Source organism: Manduca sexta, chromosome 25 (assembly GCF_014839805.1).
Source record: "Manduca sexta isolate Smith_Timp_Sample1 chromosome 25, JHU_Msex_v1.0, whole genome shotgun sequence".
Lineage (NCBI taxonomy): Eukaryota > Metazoa > Arthropoda > Insecta > Lepidoptera > Sphingidae > Manduca > Manduca sexta.
The window spans coordinates 7,893,792-7,914,050 of NC_051139.1; the positions used below are offsets into that span (position 1 = coordinate 7,893,792).

The 20,259-nt window shown below is 33.2% G+C and overlaps 1 protein-coding gene across 1 annotated transcript in view; it reads left to right on the forward strand.

The window, feature by feature from the left end:
- Positions 1 to 16,961, forward strand: part of LOC115446776 (lachesin) — a 68,124-nt gene extending 51,163 nt beyond the window's left edge. Inside the window, exons 7-9 of the mRNA XM_030173558.2 lie at positions 5,248 to 5,367; positions 14,918 to 15,088; positions 15,573 to 16,961. Of these exons, the coding sequence (XP_030029418.1) occupies positions 5,248 to 5,367; positions 14,918 to 15,088; positions 15,573 to 15,796 (515 nt within the window). The 3' untranslated portion in view covers positions 15,797 to 16,961. The remainder of the gene's footprint in view (positions 1 to 5,247; positions 5,368 to 14,917; positions 15,089 to 15,572) is intronic.
- The last annotated feature ends 3,298 nt before the right edge of the window (positions 16,962 to 20,259 follow it).

A 20,259-nucleotide genomic window follows, 5' to 3' on the forward strand; every position in this document is an offset into this window, starting at 1 on the left:
CCGAAGGGGTATGCAGAGGTGCAACCAAGGCACCCACTTTTCGCCGAGTGTGTTCCGTCCCAGGATGTGATAGGGGGCGAGCCTATCGCCATATCGGGCACAAATTCCAGACTCCGGGCTAATATTAAGCAGAAAAACCCAAATATCACTTTGCCCGACCCGGGATGCGGGCCGTACCGCGCATGCAGTACAACTACGCCACCGAGGCAGTCATGAAATACATACACTTATTAATATCATAAATGCAAATATTTTTGAACTTTTGCATGTTTAGATGTTTGTTAAAAGTAAACGCAGAAACAGTTGAACTGATTTGGATGATATATGGCACAGGGATACACCATGTCCCAGGTTAACATTTAGGCATTCTATGTCGGTTACTAACTTTTTCCTGGTAATTTATTTTATAAATTATAAATCAATTACACTGTAAATTGATAATGCCCATTTCCAGCAGTAAAATAGTATATATGTAATACAAAACTGGTACAAAACAATATTAAAGAATGGCTATCCTTTCAAGTATTTTTAATAAATAAGAACTTTAACGCATTTTTATAACCTTTCTCATCTTGTATCATAATAAAAATATTAAAACACATCCTGACAGTATCCCGTTTAAACAAATTTTAAAGAAAACGGTTAACTTTGTAACACGAGACAACATAAAGTCATAATCAACTTCAAAACAGAGCGTGAACTCGACAAGTGCATAAAACCAACTTGGTTAACTTGCAAAGAACGTGTAATTATACTGAAGCTAAGATACACCAGTTTTTGCGAAGTATACAACATACGTATAGATTGAGGTCGACCTTAGTTCTGAACTAGATAGCCAACCGCTCTGTCGTACCCAAGTCACAAATGCTTTATAAATTACTTTTAACGTCTTGCTGTTTTATTCTCGTTTTTATCTGAATATACGTAAGCAATGTTAACATAAATGCTACGCTGTACACAAATATATATTAAAAAACGACTATTTTTACTTTACATTGTAATTTAATTCGTTTACAATATTACTCTAAAGCATATCAATTCAGTGAATCGATCAAAATTTAGAAGGGATCATTAGTTTATATAGATTTGTTTCAACATAATTCGTAGAATTTATGAATCTACAAGCTACGTACAAAATTATTCTCATTGTCATTCGCCTATATATACTACAGTAATAAAAAAAAATTACGCATTTTCTTTTTCATAATTTAAAACTAACGCCGATATCCAAACCAATGACAGCTAATCACCGAAATTACAATGCATACAAAGATTCTTCTAGATAGGCGAGTTTCAGCACTCAGACAAATTAATCTCTTATGTGCCGTGATCGACCGGTCGCTTTCACAGCGATCGCGAAATCACTGCACAAATCATAGTACACATACACTATACATTACCATCTGGCGTATAGCATCAGACTGTAGGGAATTGACGTTGATCATTTCATGAATCAGAAACCTGATGACATTGTCAGTACATTCGTAAACAACATTCGATTTTGTAATTTAATTTTAAACAACGCGTCCGATTTTGTAATTTTTATTCATTTACATAAAATATTATTACATTCTGACGCTCGATACATCAGCCAAAGGGTTTTGGTAATACAGTGTTTTTTAAAAACCCTTTCAATCATGATATGACACGTTTACCTTCTGCGTCCACACTCCAAGGTAACTGGCATCCGTTAGATAAATTAATTTTATATTCTGAAATTCGAAAGCTATCTATCATTATATTGTGCGCGAGATATTTGGCATTAAGTCACGAAATTAAAGTCAGTAACAACTAACGACAGCCAAGTAAAATAAAACTAATTTTCGATAAATTATTTTGAAATTTTAACATTACTATTGCTACGTTTTAACTTAATATTATTACTATTTTTATTGAAAACTATAAAAAAAATCTTGTTTCAAATTTTCTCTTAATTATGCATACTAATAGATATTAATGGCAGGCCGTTTAATTACACTCCAAATTCAATGTCTAGCTCTACTCCGATATTTTAGTTCAATATTGTGTAAAAGTTTTTCATTGCAGGACTGCTGGACGAGCGCTTTGTCGGCTAGGTATTTGCATTCTGTTATTGGCAGTTTAGATGTAAACACTCGTCTGATTGGATAGTATACCTATAGACGCGTATATGTTTATACAAATTCAATAGCCTCGCATAATTCGAACGCCAATGTCACACAATAATGTTTTATGCCATCTAGTTGAATAAGCCGTGGTATATTCAAATTCATACTAAACAAATAAGATTCAAAGTCGCACTTGACGACAAACGCAAATTCACTCCATAGAAAACGCAATTTCAAGCGAACAAACAAACTACTGTCGTCTGAACCCTTCCACTCAGTTTAATTACTTCACAAAGAATGCGTCGCGTTCGCTCGATGAGGAGACAAAATTAACGCTCTCAAATATTTAATTTAAATTTCCTCCTCCGAAAACGAATGATAACAGTGGGCAGGGAGGTGTTGCGGCCGCGGTGGGCGGACATAAAAAGAGTTTTTTAGGCGCGACAGAAGTGAAGCAATTCATTTGTTGCTGTAAGTGCTTCGTAACGCGGTGAGTTTCTTACTTGATTCACTGGAGCCAGGAGTCGCAAATTGAGTTTAAAGAAAAAGAAACATCGCGACCGAGGTGAACAAATCCTTTGCAAATCACGATCTTGCAAAATAAATGTTACAGGTAGCGGTAATTAATTTTAGGAGGAACAGTATGACGAGTTTTAAGGCAACAAATATTTGTAAATAGATCAAAAAACTTGTGATATGGGTAAAGTTGGCACGCGTGAGTAGTGTTTCTAAATAAATTCCAAAGTCATTTATCGCAGGTACTAACTATAAAACGCCATGAAATCCGAAAACGAGGAAAGCGTGTGCGCCGCTCGGTTAATCAAACTGTCACTTCAAGAATTCCGCGTGGAATCCTTCCCGAGAAAACTCCCCGTAACTTTTGATTGCTGTTGAGGATATACTATGCTATATATCTACGGATTACTTAATCGCGTTCTTTAAGTTATTCCAACAGATTCACGAAACTGAGATAGAATTTAAACATTTTTATGACTTTGACTATAACTTTCATCCGTAATAGGATTAATGAATGTCGTATTATTCCTTTAATAAGAAGCAAACGCGAGCCTCGTTGGCCTTTAGAATTATTAATTAGAACAAAAATTCTGATCGTTCAGATTTTGTTCGCTAAATTGGCCACTCAAACTCGTAAAAGCCGTCCAAAGGAACTTAACGACGGTCAAAGAGAATAACCGCAAATAAGCTCCGATCTAAGGTCCTGGAAGAAAATTCCGTTTTCCTTAATTCACCCTAAATAGAGTTTCGGGGTGCAATTGTTTACATTACTGAAATAACTTCTGATTTTACTGATAAATTAAATATTTGGTCAATTTTTTTGATGATATTGTACCAATCGATAATTTTAAATAGGGCTTTTATGACAAGCTTTGGTTTGCGGCTTTGCTCACATAATATACACTTTCCTATGTAAAAGATCCATAGTGCGCATCACCGGAGTAAAAAGTATTCTATAACATATTTGTTTATGATTTAGTTTATTACGTAATAGGACGTAATTTCACTTGAATTATTTATGTGTGATAATTAGGATAATAAAAATTCGACATCTTTACAAAGTTTCACATTTATAATGTGGGTCAGATTATATCATGTTTAATACATTATTACAAAGATGTATTTTTTAAAAATCGTTATAAGAATTCACATCGTAAACTCCTGTTCTTTCAACAATTATGTTTTTATGAGTCAAGATCAAAAAGGCCCAATAATGTGCACTTAGCAATTACGTATTTAGTTATAAATTGACAAAATGACGTGGGTAGTCATATTATTCCGAGATTATAAAGAATTTTTAAACTACTTGATCTTTTATTTTATTTTATTTTACACACAAAATCGATTACAATCATAATACATACTTTACAAATATACAAATACATAATCTAGAAATGAGTTTTTTAAACATAATTATAACCTAAAACTTACACTAAACTTATACAAGTAATAATGATAAAGAAAAACAAAAGTAATACTTAAATACAAAATTACTAGAAATAAAATATTATTCTAAACAATCTGCTAAACAATGATCACATAACACCAAATACAAAACTAATCCTCTCTAAAACAAATCTACCATAGATCTACGATTCCATTATCACACGCATCGCTTAAGGCGCTAGCGTTAAAATCATTAATTATGAGTTTAGAACTAACTCGGCAAACAAAGTTAATACAAATATAACTGCAGCGGCTCTGGTGGTTCGGGATGATATTCTACGTAAACACCTGACAGACGCAAAGGAGTTTTATCGCCAAAGTAGCGAAGTGAATTCGCAAACAAACTGTGCTATGCACTAATGTGAAAGCTTGCCAACTCGAATTCATGTTACAAATCTTAGTCAATATTTGCATGGGTTACCGACAAGTGTGGTATCTTAGCTTTATTTAGTTTTATTAATCGTCAGTTTGTTAATATCGCACTGAATAAAATGGCGGTTTTTTGATGTATGTAGTCTTGACGTACAGTACGTGTGTTTATTAATATATATTTTTAAACATATTCATAATGATTATGTAACATTTATGAAAATGACAATGCATTATAATTACAATTTCAAGCCAATTTTACTTAAAAATGCAACATTTAATTCTACAAAATGATATTAGAGTCTCAATTCCAAAAACCACAGCGAAAATGTAATATTACGGAACCAGTAAAATATGACTGTAAGATAATATGCGTATAATGCTATATACAAAAAGCTTACGTGCCTTCACATAAACAGAAGGTGCAAATGGAAAGTTATGTAAACAAAAACGAGGCTGCAACCGCTTAGGCCACTTTAGGCGGCGCGCCTACCGCATTACACAATTTTCTCTACATATTTGAACTAGTAAAACTGTTAACGTGCATATTTTTCGAAATTGAATAACGCGTTGCTTGGTTTAAAAGTTATCTTAGTAAGTTATTTACGGATTTTTTGGGTTAAGTTTTTTTTGACAAATTGCTTTTATAATTGCATTGCGAATGAACTGTCATATTAAAATAATTCAACACTTTGGAGACGTATTGATGGAGGAATTAACGATTCTATATAATTATATTCTTTAAGATCGAAGGAATGGATGCAGTGAATAAGGAATCTTAATATTATACTAATTGAGTAGTAAATTATCAAGCGCATTTTTGTTACAGTCCACCCATTAGTTCAAGTGCCTAACCAGCTGGTAGGTGCACCGCTGGGCACCGACGTCACTCTGCAGTGCCATGTTGAAGCTTCGCCCAAAGCGATCAACTACTGGACAAGAGAGAACGGTAAACATTTTTATATTAAAGTTGATATAGTTGGCTTTACCAATTTTTTTGTCGGACACAACCTATTGGCGTCACTGGACCTGAACGTAATTTTAATGGTTCTAACTAGAGTATATACTGACACAATTATACCAGACTGTCTCTGTATATTCCAGTTAACCTCCAAATAATGTGGACGAGTTTAGGGAATTATATTGAGAGAGCCTAACTCTGTAATGTTAGTTAGGCTACCTTTCCCTCCAAAAATGTTAAAATTCTTTCAATTAATTCAAATTATTGATATCCCAATAGATAATGGTCATTTAATTACGTATTGCTGCCTCGCTAGCCAATGTAACTACGCTGTGGACATCAATGATTGGATATTACCCTGATGGTCATGATACTTCAGTGGACCTAATAAAATCTTATTTATAATTGTTTCAATTTAATATCCCATCTATTTTATTTATTTATGTGAATCTAATAAGTATTTAAAATTTAGGTAAAAAAATATATTTTAGGTTTAAGATCAAGCGACATAATACAACTTATTTTATTACGTTTGAACCCAGACATTGTGAACGTAAGCGTGGCCTTACAGTAAAATTGGCTTTAAATAAAAATGAAGTGCCCATTTCATACCTAAATATACGCAAATTGTACTTTTACAAATGGAATACTTAAATGAAAAACTATTTCAACTTTACCTTTGATATAAGTATTGTAGATACAAAGTATATTTATTTAATCTTATTTCAGATGTATGTTTATAGGAGTTCATCGACATTAACGCGTAAATTATAATAAATTGAAGATAATCCAAATTACATTTGATATAATTAGGCGGTAGAGATTAACCCCCTTATTCATAAACGTTTTTTATCTAAGGATGGAGTAAAGCTGTGATAACAAGCCTGTTTCTCAGTGCCCAACGGCACTGAGAAATAGATAGGGCCGTTGTGATTGGTTATTATTATTGTATGTCAATATTAGCCAATCACAACGGCCCTACGTCTACGCACTAAGAAGACTGCCATGCCGTCAGCACTGAGAAACAGACTTGTTATCACAGCCTTACTCGGTCGTTAGATAAAAAACGTCTATGAATAAGGGGGTAACATTTTCAAATCTAGTACCTATGTTATAAGCAATACGGCGCAATTTTTTCAAATTTACCGTTTTTTTAGAAGCTATGTATTTATTTAAACTACACTTAGAAAAAAAAATAACCATCATATTTCTATGATATCTTTATTTTGTTTATTTTTTTTTATAATGTGGATATTGTTTCATTAATTTCCTAATAAAAATGCCATAATACTATTAAATAGCCAATGCAATGCAATAATACTATTAAATAGCCAATTTAATGAGGAACACTTTGATAGGTAGTTAAATTTTAAAAAAAGGCCTAATATTTATTAAAAAGAAATCTACACGTAAATCCTTGCATATTCTCGTCCGTAACTCGTGCGCCGTAAATATATGGAATGACTGTTCAAAGCCATTTGCTCGGACCAGGGCCTTAAGTATTTTTACTATTTAACTTTAGGCGTTGCTTCGACGCTACCAACTTGTTACCGAGACACTACCCTACTAAGAAATTGACAACTATTGCTTCAGCAACTTTAACAGCAACTGTCAATTTTATAGCTGTGGTGTATATTTTTATTGGCTCTGAAGGCAGACGAGCTGCCTAATAAAAAATGGTCGGCGTCGTCCATGGATTTCGACAATAGCAGGAGTGCAGCCAAGCCGCTGCCTACCGTATAAATCTTTTAAACCTCGTTTGAAGAAAGACAAGGCATAACAAAGGAACACCAAGGTAGGAATTTAATTCCTGAACTCACAAATTAGTAAAAATTACCTCTAAAAACGAATTTTACCACTGTTGGCAAATATGTGGAAAATCAGTATATTTGTAGCGGACATTATCGGATCATATTGACGTTGCTCTTAAACCAAATATATTTTCAATAAATATAACATATATAAAAATATATAACAGAAAACTAAAAGAAACCACAAAATCAGATAACGAAACAGTAATTATTAAAATGTTTGATTGCGTACCAGAGACGTTTACGAGCGACTCGTAACTCATAAACCTTATTAAGTCCCAAGCACGAACCTCGAGAACGGAATAAGCAACTAATTTCATTATTCATAAAGCACATTGAACGCGTTAAAGCACTCATTAAACGAACCGTTATCCACGTCAGTAGTATCCTCTGACGGACCGTGGGGTTCTTGCTTATAGATTACCGTTTTTATGGATGTATTAAAAAGAAAGAAATATGCGCTTATTCCATGTCCGTTTTTCATTTTCAAAAGATTTATTTTCACTTTGATTATATGGCGCCTACGCCACGGCTTATTAACGGCCTCATAATTATAAGGACGATGACAGCGTAAAATATTGCCACGCCAGATATTAATAAATGAATTTCGATCTAATCACAGTTGTTTGAAAATACAAATTTATTAGTCGTATAATCTCTAATGCGATTCATTTGAATTATATGTAATAAAGATGACAACGCCATTTATATTCAAAAATAAGTTTAATGTTCAAGAAACTTACGAAATCAGATAATGAGTTAGATATGAAATATCTATTATGGCACAAGTCATTTTATTTATTGAATAAATCCATGGATTTGAGCATTTACGTTGATGAATTGATTTAATTTAATAAAAAGAGAACAATTTTGATCTACACTTCAAGAAAATAAAGATAATTTATTCGAATAGCATTTTAGCAATAGTTTATCGCGTCTCATTGAAAGAGATTTAAATCGAAAATTATTGCTTCACAAGCTACATTTTCCTTTCAATATCATTGCGATTTCTATATAAATATTTAAGACAAATGCATATTTTTAATGCAACTTAATTTTGCTTTGTATTTACCGTGATCCCATAATTTGTCAAATATTATATTATAATAACATGTATATTTACATTTTGATGTCATTTATACAAAATACTTATTTAATATGTACATACATATATTAATTAATGTACTAATTTAAAATGTATATGTAAATAATACATACATATTAATGAAATGTTAAATTCACAATAACAAAATATTGTTATATATTTTATAATTATGTACCTTGTAACAATATCGGTCGCCCCCGAGCTGTATATTTCCGAAAAACCTTTGGAAATAATATTAATACGCAGCTCACAATGAATTCATGCCAGCATTATTAAAATAATGACAACATGATTACCATGTAGTTTATATTATCGTAAAACCATTTATGCTGCATTGATATTGTAATCCTGTTTCCACGTTATTCTGAATTAAATACAATTTAATTGTATTTACTAATAGCGGATATAAAAAGCAGGACATGTGAAACATGTGTAGGACATGTGAAAATAAGCCCTAACTAATACAAATAACGCTCTTACCTAACAAAACATTAGAGAGGTGGGTCTTCATTACTTTTCATTAAAACGCCTCCCTCAGGATATGCTTATTTAGTGTCATGTGACAGATGAACAAAAGCACTTCTACTGTGAAGGGCAATGACGGGATAAGCTTAATATTATCTTTATACGACATTTCACTAACATACAAAAAGATACATTTTTAGAGGCTTGTGACATAAATTGCAACTTGATAATTGTAATATTTAATATTATGGCTAATGCAGTCTATTTGATTAATTTAAAGAGTAGATAAAGTCTGCTTAGTTTTGATATGAAGACTAAAAAATATTAGTATAGTATTGTATAATTCAGAGTCATGGGAATTTTCTGTCTGAGATTTACTTATCACCAGTTCTGAAATTTCGTAGAATTGCGTTTTAAATGTTTTTTTACGTCGGTAATAAAAATATTTTTTTCAATACGAAACAGGTTTAACTCGCGTTTCCATGCCAAAAAAATCTTTCATTAACGGATGTTCCATAGATACTGTGAGTTTTCTCCTAGATAGGCTTACGCAAATTTCAAATATCTTCAAAACCAAATTTTGTCCAAATTTCAAAGATTTTTTTTATGGTTTGATAGACTCCCTCAAAATTATTTCCATAAAAACTACCCCACATATTTTGGTGGTTAGCCGGAATATACGGAGATACAAATATAATATATATTTCGGGGACAGATAGGCAATGTACGTAATATATATGTTATAATAAAATATTATATTATATTAACACATTTTAAAATTACAATTACTCCAGTTTTATTCTTGATAATTGACAGAAAATACATGCTATTATAATACTAATTAAACTCTCATGGAACACTGATCAATTCTACAATACAACAAAACTCATAATTAATTACATTTCAACAGCAAAACAAACCTAAACAAATTTCAAACTAATCCAAAATAAATGTGCTTATACATAAGCTTCACGAATAGTGTTTAAAATAAAATCTAAACTGGATAATACGGTGTAACAAACGGCAACCGCAGCGGAGCAGCGACATCGTTCGGCCACTAAATTCGAGTTAGGAATGGATTTACGGGTTGGGACGGCCGAGTCGACGCTACGCACTGCACAGAGCAAGGTGCACCCCATGCGAACGGGCCTGAGCCCCAATAAAACGAGGAGAACTTTTTCGCATTGCGGACTTTACTTATTTTTTGTCGGTCTAATCGAACATTTTATGCGGTTGGTAGAGATTTAGATTAAGTCAATACGCCGTGGATATGGTCTATATTTTTTTCAATTTAATCACGTCTTATGTTGCTGTTTTTAACTGCAGTCGATTAAAATTCTGTAAGTACATCGTACTATAATAATTGTAAAGTAGATATTGTAACGTTGTCTTTTCGGACAACCTACACCTCAATCCAGCGCGAAAGCTGCAAAATCTTCGAAACGTCGGGAAAAAATTATAATATTAAAAACCACGACAAAACCCGAGAACAAATTTTATTTCTGTTCCTACAGTAAGTTATGAAAATTGGTACAGAAATGTTAAAGGTAAAGCAAAATCTTCTAAACGGATTTTGATAAAATTTAACACACAGATATTTAATCTCCGGATTAAATTATTTTTATTATCCCGAAAAAGCCTGTAATAGTACTTTTACTCATAGAAATTAGTTTCTCGTGGGCGAAACCCCGAATAACACTGAGTATTTATTTGTCACCGATAAAAACTACGTTTATCTTTATTTAATAAGACTTTAGTGTACTTAAAAAAAAAATATTAAAATGTGACCCGCGTCTGCCATATCATTCCAATCTACAAAATAATTTGATCTACACTGGCTTGTCCAAAACGAGTTCACATCACTTTGATAGCGTTTTCAACGTATTGTATGCCGCACACCACAATGTTATCAAATACGCCTGGATGCAGACCACGCTATCCAGCCATATTTGATTTGATTGTTACGCTGACACTGTATTTCAAACATAAGTTTTGCGGAGTCATGGATGGGTAGGCAGTGTTGGTTCTATCGCTGGTTTTCCGGTATAGTTTAGTCCCATTGTCTCATTGGGAAACCAGCTTATAAGGAGCACCATTTCTGGCAACCTACGTGTTTTTTCGAATACATAATATTTTTTATTGGAATACAATTGCCTACTTTAAGCAGATGGGTAAGGCAATCCATCCATAATATTTTCGTTTATCTTTGTAAGAATTAAGTATTATCATTTAGATACCATCTTAAGTCGAAGCTAATATATTCTGGTAAATAACCGATACCATAGTATACGACACACGCCAAACAATAGCCACCTTTATAAATATTACATTAAAAGCTAATTCATAACACGAAACCTAAGCCCTGCTAATTAATAATGTTGCCAGCGTCGGGATGTCGTTATGCAATAATTGGTTATACCATAACCAGGGGATACATAGCGCAGGCAGATTTAGACGCAGTTACAAAGGCAACCGAGCCCGCTATTACGCGGCCGGCCCGCCCGACCGCGCAAAAAGCGGACCAAATTCTATTACCGCCCGATATGCAACAAAGACCGCTGGCCCGCCCGTTTCAAATTGCTTTAGGCTACAGTCACAATATTTACTTTCACATACCTACCACAATATTCGTAGACATATAAATTCAATTTCAAATATTACTCGTGCAGTTGTGAAATGTTATGACACGTCGCATATGCTATTTAGATGTTTTTGGCGGGTGTTCTGTATTGGTTGTGGGCGCATACATTTCTTTTATTAAAACGAGTGTGGGTAATGTTATAGTTAATTACATTACTTTATGTAATCAAATTTTATGTTATAAATGTAACATTTTCACAATATATAATGAATATCATTTATAAGTAAGAACTCATAAAAAAAATGTTCTAACATTTCATAGTTAATAAAATAACAAGTGAGTTCTTGTTTTTATAACATCAATGAGCTTCTTAACAACTCTGGCACAATGAAACATACAAATATTCGTCCAATAAAAAACTTGTCGCGTGAAATGTATCTGCGTGGGCAGACATTACTAACAAATAGGGAGGCTGACGGCTCTTCTGTGGCCCATAAATTGCGCGGACTACAAATTAAATTAGGTAATACACGGGAGTGACGAGATGGGACAAGCGGCAAGCCGGCCGGACATGGAATGGGTGTGTCCAACTCTCGCACCCAGTCACGGCCTGAGCGAACAGACGATTTTTGTTCTTAATTTGAATTTTTAAACTATTTAAATGATGTCATTAACCGCCATTTTTATCAAACGATCTCAACCACTTTTTTCGATCTATATCAAACATAGGCCGATCAGAACAAAGTTTTTTTACATGCTTATAAATGAATTATTTTTATTGGATCATTCTCGGAATCGGATTGAAGATTGAGATTAGGATCGTTTATTGAGAACGGCTGTAATTCGCCAGGTTTTGTGCCTATTTCAATTTTAAAACGAATGGAGTTCCTTTTTGATTAAGTGTGTCTTCTTTCAAATATAAGGCAAGTTATTGAGTGCCGCGTCGTCAATTAAATGGGTGTATGACTTGGTCTATTATCTAGGTAGGTAATACGAATCTAGCTTAAAAACTATCCTGTTCTGGGTGCATATTTCTCCTATCCTAATGTTATATTTTCTGACGTTATCTTTAGTAATATATTCGTAGATCTCTTCTTGTATTCATTTAGGAATAAATACAATTGCAACCCTTCAGATTAGCCTGTACGAAATAGCAAACTAATCTATTTCCAGTATAAACAATTCAAACCAACAATACAATGGTATAAATGATTAAATTACCAACGGTTATAACTTCAACATTCAGTTTGAAGAAAGGAAATTAATTTGTGGTCTTCACCGTCTGGTTGAATAATTGTATGAAATTGAATAGTCATAATTAATTAATTAACGGGATCGTCTAGTAATAAACAAAAGAGGGCGTAGCCGTGACTCGTGACCGCCATCGAGGTGTCAGTTGCAACGAACGGACCACAGATTTGTGGTCAATTCACGGGTCAAGCTCCACGCTAACATCAGTCGTCAAGCTTTGATGTCTTTGGACCGACCACAACGAATATTAAACTAAGAGGGACACCACATAACAAATTACGTTCAGGTTCAATATATAATACATTCCTTTCTAATTTTTTGTAAGTATAGATAGTATTTTTATTAAGTAGTTAATTAATAATAATAACTAGCTTTGCTCATAGCTTCGACTGCATGAAAGAGTTTTTTTAGTGATAAATAGCCTACTATATGTTTTGCCGGATAATAAAAAATAGGATCTCAAACTATCTCTACATCATATTTCTTCAGACTTGATATATAGACAGGGGGAACTTTCTTCCGTAATAATATGTAAAGATAGAGAATCTTAAGTCAAATATATTTATAAATGACGTTCGAAATAATTTAATTCGAAATAATTACCCGCATACAACGTATATTAAATCCAAAATATTTCAATTTAATGTCTTCGTAAGTCGCGGTGACTGGTAAAATAAAAAATATATAAAACCCCACCCGCAAAATAAAGCGAAGCAAGAAGAATGCAAGCAATTTTTAATGTAGACTGAGCAGAAAGCAGCGGGCCCCGGCCGCGGTAATAATGTAGCTAACGACAAATATTCAACAGAATCGCTGAAGCCTAACCCCCAGACATTCTAAACGGATTCTTTTAATAAAAAATGCCTACTGGATAATATTTTAGGCTAATATATCAACCGCTTCTAAAGATCAATTACGTTGCGATAGAACTTGATTCCTGCCAAGCGCATTATTTAAACATTACCGACTTTATAGTCGAGAATTCTATTTTAAATTTCAGTTCGTAGGTGTTCAATTTTGGCGAACGACTTTTAAACTACTTTAGTTTAATGAGATTTGACACTATAAACACATTGATGTTCCACAACACGATATATGCGTTCATATAACAAGTTCCAATCGCAAAGCGGCGTTAGTTTATCGTCAGTAATTACTATTGTTTCGTGAAGCGCATTAGGCCGACTGACAAATTAAACGGGAGCAAAATATGTTAACACTTGCCCTCAAAATCAACAGCGTTGTTGACATTACAATACGGACTAAATTGGAATATTATTTTAGTGTTTCATCGTATATGGATACATCAAAAAGTACATAATGTGAGCACAGTGTATTGTTCCGCACACGACATGTCGAAACAATATTTCAATTCGATATCGGCCGGACAATGGTAGGAAGTCACCGAATATAAATGGACGGAAAGGCTTGCGCCTATCGAATAAAGGGCGCTGAAACAAATGAACGTAGCGCCGTACAAAGAAGATTTAAAGTGCTCCCAGTTCCATTACGAAATATGTATTACACTGCAACTAGTGTTGCAATTGTCTATTTTTTATTTTAGTTCAATAATAGCGCAATAATATTTCCGATTTGGGTTTTAAACATATTTTTATATGGCGTAAAAATATCCGATTATCACGAGTAGAGCGTTTTTGTTGTAGCGTCTGCAAATTCCAGGCAGATTGAACGCGGTTCTAACCGTCTTTTCTAAGAAAAATGTACAACAGGACGAATGAATGTTTAAAGAAAAAAATACCCTGACAGTATCTGTCCTAAAATCAATATCAAAACAAAGCGTTGCTACGTGAAGATACTGAGCAGTGTACAAAAGTGATGAGAAACAATTGTATAGATTTTTCTTTTCATACCCATGTCTATAATTACATACCTTTTTATTATATGCGCTAAAACGAACACATATTTTAATCGTTTAAAGCCTAAAACATCTACTGATTGCTTCGTCACACTAACGAGAATGACACACTGCGCTACCGAAATGAAATTTGGTATGATTATGTAAACCGCTCAGTTTACGCGACACAATCCTGTATGATAATCATCTTTCGCTTATTACGACAAAAGTACAATTTTAACCACTTCCAATTTTACTGACAAAGTGTTACAATACCCATGGTATATTCATATGACTAATTCAATTAATCAACTTATGATAGAATATGCCTAATTTCGTTAAACCAACCGTGGCTTCACACGACTAATAAAATGATCCTCTAAAATATTTCTCGACTACAAAAAAGCCAGCTTTCTAAAAACTACTATTACTACGTCCCAGTACGTAGTATATAATATGTACATTGTTTCCAGGTGAAATGATAATATCCAATGAAAAATACCAAATGAGTGAGTTGGCGCGCTCCGCGTACAGCGTGCAGATGCGGCTTGTGGTCCGCAATATACAAAACAACGATATCGGCGGGTACAAATGTATTTCCAAAAACTCCATCGGCGACGCCGAGGGCACCAGCAGGCTGTACGGTCAGTGTTTAATCAACCATTCTAAATTATCATCATTTATCATGTCTAGTAGTTCGATGACTTTGAGAATGTAACTACATTGTTCCATGAGATCATAGTATGACGCGGAACCTTTATCGAAATTTGTTTCCTGTACCATTTTTAAATTAACAAATAAGCAAATACACAGTTTTACAGTAACTGTACTATATATTATTATCGAGCTTCACTCAGATGATATAAAATATAATGTGCAATAAAATATTTCAGATATTGTGTCTTTTTTTTACTAATCTTAGTTTATTAGTCGGTAGGACGGTTTATAGCGGCTAGTCCGGCTAAACTTAGTAAATGGTTTCCCCGTGTTAAAAAAAATACTATATTGTCATAGAAATTTAACGATAAAAATATGACAAGCTCTTTAAACAAATATTCGTGGAACAAAGATCTTTCGGTGTGTAGAACTATTTGAATACATAGTTACTCAAAGGTAATATATTTATAGAAATGGAACTACCCAATCGAAAGTCATCCGATGAAGAAGATCGCGACTTCGCTTCGGAAGAGACTAATGACGTCCGCTCCAGCCTTCAGGGTCCACTTCGAGAAGGTGGCACCCGGGCTGAGGACCCTGGGTTTTTAGATGGTGGAGGACCATTCCGAAATACGGCGAACCAAGCCGCCTCATACGCGATATTAATGTCGGTGTTATTTCTTGTCGCATGCTAAACCTTCTTGTCGTAGCCATGTACAAATTAAGCAGTTTTGTTGCTTTTGTTGTTATTTTTTTTTGTTAAAGGGTTTTTTTATATGTTCAGAATTATATAATATGGGCTATTAATGAAATGAAGCATAAAATGTTAAACAAAAACAGTACAATATTTCTGTTTTAGATTATGACTTTGATCATCTGCTTAGATGGTTGTATTTATGTAGTAATATCGTTTATGAATAATGTAAATAGTTATTTTTTAGGATTCGCATTTACCAACATCTTAAGGATTTTCATGACGAATTTATAAGTAAAGTAAAATTGATCCTTAAGATTGTAAACTTTATTTTGATAATGCAATACAAAATATTTCGTTTTAATGTTGTGCATGGCATCATAACTACGATAAGATATGATACCTCTCAAGGAGATTCGTACGTTTTGTAACCATTTGAACTGATACAAGGACACTGTATAAGTGAAAAATATATTATAATCAATTGTGAAGCTTAAAAATAAATGTAAATGCTTATGTAATACAATAAACTTAAACGATAAATGTTTTTGTGAATAGTTGAATAGTAATATGCATGGTGTTGCATAGTTGATTTAAGATTATAACAGGAAGGGATACTCATTAAACTATAGTATTAAGTTGTTGCTTATGGTTTTTATGTTAGTAATATATGTATAATAGATATAATTAATTTGTGTTGCCATAAATTAACACTACTGTTTTTTTGTTATGAATATGAATGAATTCTAACTTTTTGCATCGTGTTAAGTTCGTTATATTATTTGTTTTCTGTTTAAATAAATCTTAAAGTTTCAATGTAAATATATGATGTCGAGTGTAACCTGTTATTTTAATATTTGCTATAGAGGTCGGTAATATTGGTTACTTTAATGCCATTATCAAATGTAAATTTGAAATTACGGTTAAATTTATAGAAAGTTTTGTAAATTGTTATCATTTGTTAAATTGTTGGATTTAATATGAGAAATTATTTCGTAAACTGTATATTGTAAGTGTAATCGATGTTTCGTTGTTACGGTTATATAAAAACGAAACGAATTTTGTTACTCCGCCATTTTGTTTAGGAAATGGTAGTAACCTTTGTAACTATGTAACTGCCAACCCTAACGTATCGGCCTTGCATAAATGTATATTATTGCCTGCGAAACAAAATATATAAACGAAGTACATTTATTCGGTATTTTTATTATCTTCAAATCCATTAAATAACATAATAAAGAGAAAGAATAATACTTATAACTTTCACATGGTTAGTCACACATAACTTCCTTAAAGATAATTAAACTCAAACCATAATAAAATGTCTAATACGAATATCACGTCCCACTACAATAAGGGTCTCACCTTAATTCAACACTTAGTCAAAATAGACAATTTCGAGGGAGGTCTCACAATATCTTGCGTGGACCCTTTTAATAGGTACCTTTGCGAAACGTGGGTAAGTGTGATGAAGATAGGGTGTAACCACTTGCATTAGCGAAATTACCTCGAGCTTTATTATTTTCATTGCGACAACCCTGTGGAATATGTTTTTAGTGCAAGTTTTGTTGTCAAAGGTGTCTGCTTAGGAATTATTTTTTTCTGTATGGTCAATAGGGTTGCATCAAAAAAAATTACAAGTTTTGTTATTTGGTTAGAAGGTTAGAATCATGTATGCTATGGTAGATTTATGATGGTTGTGTCGTTTTGTCTATATCTGCCGTTAAGCAACAGTATGAATTTGCCAGTTTGTGTATACTCAAAGCAGAATATTCCAGAACACCAAATTACGTTTAGGTAACTGTACTCTAATTTTCACAACAGACTTATATTTTGAAATGAAAAATAAAAACTCAAACCCTGTAAATTAACACAATACCGTTGCAAAAACAAAGTGTTACGTTATTTTACTAATGGTACAGCCCATAAAACATGCCTTTGAAGTCTTTGTACGTTCTGTCAAAGGAGGATATTCCAAACGTGTGGAGATTCAGCCATCTTTGTTGGGAATAGTGGCTCTAACCCAATATAGGCGTATGTACACACAAATGCCCCATGAGTATTGCCGTTTGGTTGACACTGTTTGCATCTTAAGTGCTCACCAAAGCATGAACAGAGATGATTGCAGTACGAATCCGGAACAATACTTAACTAGCGGCACTGTAGTTGCCTTTGGCGGTTTAACACATTATAAAATGATGACCTCCTTGGTAGATGTGTTAGGTATGCACCGGTGGCGTGCAGAACTACCAGTCATAGGTTCGATCTGGATATAATAAGACTTAACATCTCATGTCTCAGGATGGCGAGCGCAGTGAAATACCAAACCATACTTGGAATTCAAGGTGTTGGATGGTGTTTCTACTGTTAATGGGTGGTTGTATCTCCTACCATCAGGCGAACAGCAAGGTTGTCTCATTATTCAAAGCAATAAAAAAAAACCCGGGTCTACTGATAATGGAGTTGGGGTCTTCCGCTCAGTATCAATTCTTACTCGTTTAATTGGACACTACGTTATTCTGCCGTCCAGTCACAATATCCAGAAACTGTTGTATTCTAGTTTAAATACATTGTAGTCAGCATTATGAAGCTTACCCTCAACACTCAGTATTGTAGGTAAGAAATGTCTCCTAATATTCAGTTTATGAGAGCAAATAAAACTAAACTTGTGTTACAGTACGCAATATATTTAAACAAGGAAGAAATAAAAATGTATGTCATCTTCTTATACTTACCCAAAAAGGAAACTTTTGACCCAAAGTTACATTGATTAATAATTCTGGTTTTCTAACATCTATTGGTCAACTCATACAACTTGATAGTGTTTAGTATGTTTATTGTCTTTTATAAATAAACGTCTCCTACGAACATTTAGTCATCGATGAACATCAATTTGTCGAGTTATCGACATTGTATGTACTTACCACGTGTTGTCTATAATTTTATGCAGAGTTTATGAACATTTTAACCCGTTATAGCTTAGTCATTTACATATAGACAAAACTCTGATTACACAATTTTAATTAGCTCTTCTACATATCTATTTTTGTTTTTGCCAATTCTAAAGTATTGGTGTATATATATAGAAGCACATTTATTACCTACAATAAAACTATGTGTTTTGAATGTGATAAAAACAAGGTTTAAATGTTTACAATAGATTTAATCCACACAACGTTTAGTAGAAAGCGAGTAAAGTTTCAAGATAACATAATCATTTTACAAGCTAGAATTGTCTTCAAAGTTCTTCACGCCAGATAAAATAATTAAAGCAGCCAACATCGATATTATATTGTTTACAAAGATCGTATACGAAGCAATAGCCGTGCGGGGTCGTCCGGTTACAATCTGCATAACAATAGTACTCCATAGTTGCTCGCTCTCCAGATGGATGCTAATGCTCCTCTATTCATAATTCATGTCTTAATGAAGTGGACGAAGCTTTGGGAAGATGACACGATGCTTTGTCTACAGCCAGTTATGTGCACGCTTAATCTGTTTAACCTTAACATTGGGGCGACGTATACGAGAGTTCAGTCGAGTTTAGTAATTAATTTTTGAGATTACAATTAAGTAAAGTAGGCATTCCAGTTGTGAAACACAGGGACAAAATTACCGATAAATTAAAATCGGTTATGTAGACTCATTTACAAAAAAATAGGCAATGACAGCATGGTTTTAGTTTTGTTTAGTATAAACATGTTTGCTCGATTCACTTCTAGGACCTTTCTCCAGTAGATACCCAGAATTATATTTATAACATTGAATAATTCATACACAGATTTTGGAAATTCCAAGAACTTTGGGATTTAAATATCTAATCGATCTGATTGTAACCACATCAACTTATCCAGCTGTTTAGCCGTTTACTTAAACAATAAATTTAAATACAATAGATTACAGGAAAATCACCACTCGCTGGGTTCATAATACACGCACAATTCACACATAAATATAATCATGTATGAATTCATTTAATTAAACATTTTGTGCATATTGCCATTTCCCGCCAACAATATGCTGGCCTGGTTATCATTGAGCAGTTACGGACTGAGATCGAATGGAAACAAGCTACATTTTATTTAAATAAAGCACTCTGTAGTTTCAAACAGACCACGTAACAACGAGTGATGACGCGACTGGTTGACTTTCATGGTGGAAACATTTTGTGATCATTCCATTAAAGTGTATTTTTAATATCCATTCTTTTTTATTAGTGTAATGATTTTTTTTTATTTATAAGTGCCAAAAATGGTTTATATTACAGCACCTGCAAATTCTCAAACTTTCTCACATTCTAATAAAACAAAAAAATATTACCAGACTGTTTCAACTTTTAGCCCTTTTACCTTCATGCAACTGAGTAAGAAACACTAATATTCATATTAGAAACTTTCTCGATTATTTACAATGTATCATTACATGTATTATGGAATAGAATATAATTTAGCTAAAACTTAATCC